Below are 5,128 nucleotides of genomic sequence, written 5' to 3' on the forward strand. Positions count from 1 at the left end.
ACCTGCCATCTTGCCCGGTCAATTTTTATATTTTTGTAGAGGCAGGGTTTCACCATGTTGGCCAGGCTGGTCTTGAATTCCTGACCTCAGGTGATCTGCCCACCTCAGCCTCCCAAAGTGCTGGGATTACAGGCGTGAGCCACCGCACTTGGCCTATGTTGTTCTTAAGTATTGGTAATCCTTGAACTTTCTATTTATTCATGATAAAATTATGGAAGAATTTTTTCAAAAAACTTAACTGTCCTGGTGTGATGTCTCTTGTCTGTAATCCTAGACCCTTGGGAGGCCAAGGTGGGTAGATCACTTGAGCCCAGGAGTTCAAGACCAGCCTGGGCAACATGGGGAAACCTCATCTCTGTAAAATAACAAAAAAATTAACTGGCGTTGGTGGTGAACACCTATAGTCCCAGCTATTCAGGAGGCTGAGGTGGGAGGATTGCTTGAGCCCGGGGAGGTCAAGGCTGCAATGAGTGTTTGGAGTGAGCCGAGATCGCACCACTGCACTCCAGTCTGGGCGACAGAGTAAGACTCAAAAAAAAAAAAAAAAAAAAAGAGAAAGAAAAGAAAAAAATTAACTCATGGTCATAGAGCTTTTTATTGACAATTATTTTATAAAGGTACTATTTAAAAAATACTTAAAATCACAAAACAATATCATGAAATATGTAAGCAATTGTTATTTGGAGATTTACTAGTATTTTTAGTGATACCAGTTAATATTTTAGAGATCCAGAATTTGATTACAAAATCATTTGATTTCTAAAACCATAATGAACTTACCAAGAAAATGTTTTATAGATGGCCGGGCGTGGTGGCTCATGCCTGTAATCCCTGCACTTTGGGAGGCCGAGGCGGGTGGATCACAAGGTCAGGAGTTCGAGACTAGCCTGGCACACATGGTGAAACCCCGTCTCTACTAAAAATACAAAAATTAGCCAGGTGTGGCGGCTCATGCCTGTAATCCCAGCTACTCAGGAGGCTAAGGCAGGAGAATGGCTTGAACCCGGGAGGTGGAGGTTGCAGTGAGCCGAGATTGTACCATTGCGCTCCAGCCTGGGCAACAGAGTAAGACTCCGTCTCCAAAAAAGAAAAAAAAAAGGAAAATGTTTTACAGATTACTTGAATTTATTTTTGATTCCTCCCTTAAATCTTTTTGTCCTTTTTTTTATCTTAATATATTATTATATCTATTATAATCTATTCTTTATATATACTAGTCTGCTACCATGGAAGCAGCAGTGACATGATAATTTATATGTTTTCTTAGATGCTAGCACTGATTTTGTTATTTTTATTTTTTGTTTTTTTCCCTGTGGGTTGTTACGTAAGTTTGATTCCTAGTTTTTTCCATTTTGCTCTATGAATCTTGTTAAAAATAGCAGATAATGGCTTCTATTATAATAAACTTTATGGTGTAGTAATTGTGTTTGACAGACATTTTTATAAATTAAGTCTTAAGTCTCGCAGTTTTTTATGTTTTTTTTTCCTTGAAACGGAGTTTCACTCTTGTTGCCCAGGCTGGAATGCAATGGCGTGATCTCGGCTCACCACAGCCTCTGCCTCCCGGATTCAAGTGATTTTCCTACCTCAGCCTCCCAAGTGACTGGGATTACAGGCATGTGCCACCATGCCCGGCTAATTTTGTATTTTTTTTTTTAAGTAGGGACGAGGTTTCTCCATGTTGGTCAGCTGGTCTCGTACTCCCAACCTCAGGTGATCCGCCCACCTTGGCCTCCCAAAGTGCTGGGATTACAGGCATGAGCCACCGTGCCCAGCTATGTCTTGTGCTGTTTTATAAACTAGACTTGAACTAGAAACCTGGTTGCCATATATAAATCTAGTTTATATAGAGGAACAATTGCCAAGTTGTCATATTTAGATAGGTTTAGGAATATAGGGTGATAGTGTCATGTAGGAATGTTTTAAATTGTGATTTGTTCCTTCAGCCCCTCAATTTAATTTAGAGACATTATGCCATGTCAGAAAATGAACATGTGTGTTTGCTTTGGAAAACAAATTCTGACTTTGTTAAATGTAGCTTTAGAAGTTTTAATTTATTTAGTATAATAAAAATAGGTCTGGATCTGTTACAATAGGCATATCTTAAGGTTAAGCAATATTAGGTTATTTCTTGTTATGATAGCATATCATTGGCGTTTTGTTAGTAAATAAAAGAATCTGTAGTATCATCTTAAGGAATTTTTGTATAGAGCCTTTCCTTAAACTTTTAATCTCGTATTTATTTGTTTATGTCGTTTATAAGTTAAAATATTCTCCTCCAAGGTGGTCAGGATATATTTTGGGAGCTAGTAATATTGATAAACAAACATTTATAAAACATGATTTAAGGTTATTACTATTGGTATTAGGACTTGTAGTCGATTGTAATTATCTATGTTTTCCCATAGTTTAGGCTGATTTGCATTTGTAGATTTACAGAGTTTTTTTGGGTTGGTTTTTTTTTTTGAGATAGTGTCTCAGTCAGTTGCCCAGGCTGGAGTTCAGTGATGTGATCACGGCTCACTGCAGCCTCTACCTCCCAGTCTCAAGCAATCCCCCTGCCTCAGCCTGGTGAGTAGCTGAGACTACAGGCACGTGCCACCACACCTGGCTAATTAAAAAAATATATATTTTTTTGTAGGCTGGGCATAGTGGCTCACACCTGTAATCCCAGCACTTTGGGAGGCCAAGGCAGGCAGATTGCCTGAGGTCAGGAGTTTGAGACCAGCCTGGCCAACATGGTGAAACCCCGTCTCTACTAAAATACGAAAATTAGCCAGGTGTGGTGGTTGTAGAGACAGGGTTTCGCCATGTTTTGTAGAGATGGAGTTTCATCGTTGCCCAGGCTGGTCTTGAACTTCTGGCTTCAAACACTTCTCCTGCTTCGGCTTCCCAAATTGATGGGATTACAAGTGTAAGCCACCACACTTAACTAGAATTTTTGAGTTAAATTATAACCCACTAATGCTTGGTTAAATTTGTCTTTTCTATGTATAAATATAATTGGCTATTTTATTTTCATATTTGGACTTACATATCAACTTTGACCATTTCCAAAGTTGGTAAATATTATCATTTTCTAGCTGTTGATCAATTAATGTCTTTATAAAATAAGTTAATCATATTATCTGAAAGGAAACAGTTAAAAATGAATGTTGTAGTTCTCTTCAGACCTGAGCTTATGGATGATTGTTCTTTATATGTTGCTTTTTTTTTTTTTTTTTTTTTTGAGACAGAGCCTTGCTCTGTCGCCCAGGCTGGAGTGCAGTGGTACGATCTTGACTCACTGCAACCTTCACCACCCGAGTTCAAGCAATTCTTCTGCCTCAGCCCCCTGAGTAGCTGGGACTACAGGTGCTTGCCACCACACCCAGCTAATTTCTGTATTTTTAGTAGAGACGGGGTTTTACCATATTGGCCAGACTGGTCTCGAACTCCTGACCTCATGATCCTCCCGCCTCGCCTCCCAAAGTGCTGGGATTACAGGCATGAGCCACCACTCCTGGCCTATACTTTGCTGTATATTATACAATTAATGTCAATTATATTGCAATCAGAAAAACAGACGTGTTTTAATTTAAGAAACTTTCAAAAGGAATGCTATCTACACATTTAAAATAATAAGCCCTTGGATTATATTGCAGGAATGTGTATATGAAGTTTTGTCATTGAAAAATAATACTAAGTAGTATCAAGATTACATAAATTGTATTTTATGTGCCTTGAAAAATGGGAAGTGAGTTTGGAGTGATAGAAAATTTAATGTTTATTAAATCCTTTTGTTTCCTGTAAAAGATCTATGAATTCTTGTTTTTTTTTTGAGACTGGGTCTCCCTGTGTCACCCAGACTGGAGTGCAGTGGTGTGATCACGGTTCACTGCAGCCTTGACCTCCCAGGCTCAGGCGATTCTCCCACCTTACCTCCTGAGTATCTGGGACCATAGATATGTGCCACCATGCCCAGCTAATTTTTTGTTTTTTGTAGGGATGGAGTTATGCCATGTTTCACAGACTGGTTGAACTCCTGGGCTCAAGCAATCTGCCCACTTCAGCCTCCCAAAGTGCTGGGATTACGGGCAGGAGCCATGTGCCCAGCCAATCTATAAATTCTTAACAACAAAGTAAGATTATTTTGCCTTTTAAAAAATGTTTCAACCTTCACCTTTAAAAAATAGCATATAGAAAGCTTTCAGATACCCAGATAACGTTCATATTCTCTTCATTCATCAGGGGAAAAGAGTTTCTTTTTACAAACGAGCCCAAATCCTTGTAGCAGATACGTGGAGTGTATTGGAAGGAAAAGGAGATGGCTGCTTTAAGGACATCTCCAGTATCACCATGTTTGCTGATTATAGACTACCTCAGGTTCTTGCTCATCTTGGAGCCCTGAAATACTCTGATGAACTACTGAAGAAGCTTCTCAAAGGTTTGCAACTTTAAGTCATTCTTTGTTATACTATGAATTGTTGGATCTTGGTTTAGTTTTGTTTTTTTTTTTTTTTGAGACGGAGTCTCGCTCTGTCGCCCAGGCTGGAGTGCAGTGGCGCAATCTCAGCTCACTGCAAGCTCCGCCTCCTGGGTTCAGGCATTCTCCTGCCTCAGCCTCCCGAGTAGCTGGGACTACAGGCACCTGCCACCATGCCCGGCTAATTTTTTGTATTTTTAGTAGAAATGGGGTTTCACTGTGTTAGCCAGGATGGTCGCAATCTCCTGACCTCGTGACCCGCCTGCCTCGGCCTCCCAAAGTGCTGGGATTACAGGTGTGAGCCACCGCCCCAGCCTTATGTGTTTTTTAAAAGAAGTAGATTCTATGATTGAATAACTTCCTCTTGTGAAATAGATTTGAATCCCCCAGATCAGAATAACACAGAATATAAAGGTATCATTATTCCTGTGGTTGGCTCTACTGGGTTTTTAGGCTGCCATGGGCAATCTGTTTGTCTTCCATTTCCTCGTTTGAAAAAGAACATGCTATTTTTTGTCATAGTGCTCATGTCAAGGGTCACTAATTGTTGGATACCTTTATTTTTATTATTATTTTTTTGAGACAGAGTCTCACTCTGTCACCCAGGCTGGAGTGCAGTGGCCGGATCTCAGCTCACTGCAAGCTCCGCCTCCGGGTTTACGC

General features: G+C 40.1%; 1 protein-coding gene across 1 annotated transcript in view; it reads left to right on the forward strand.

The window, feature by feature from the left end:
• The window catches only part of LOC105541636 (chromosome unknown open reading frame, human C9orf64), a 15,861-nt gene that overhangs the window by 6,178 nt on the left and 4,555 nt on the right, over positions 1 to 5,128 (forward strand). Inside the window, exon 3 of the mRNA XM_011982756.1 lies at positions 4,231 to 4,426. Coding sequence (XP_011838146.1) covers positions 4,231 to 4,426 — 196 coding nt within the window. The remainder of the gene's footprint in view (positions 1 to 4,230; positions 4,427 to 5,128) is intronic.

Source organism: Mandrillus leucophaeus, unplaced genomic scaffold, assembly GCF_000951045.1.
Source record: "Mandrillus leucophaeus isolate KB7577 unplaced genomic scaffold, Mleu.le_1.0 Scaffold242, whole genome shotgun sequence".
In the NCBI taxonomy this organism is placed as follows: Eukaryota; Metazoa; Chordata; class Mammalia; order Primates; family Cercopithecidae; genus Mandrillus; species Mandrillus leucophaeus.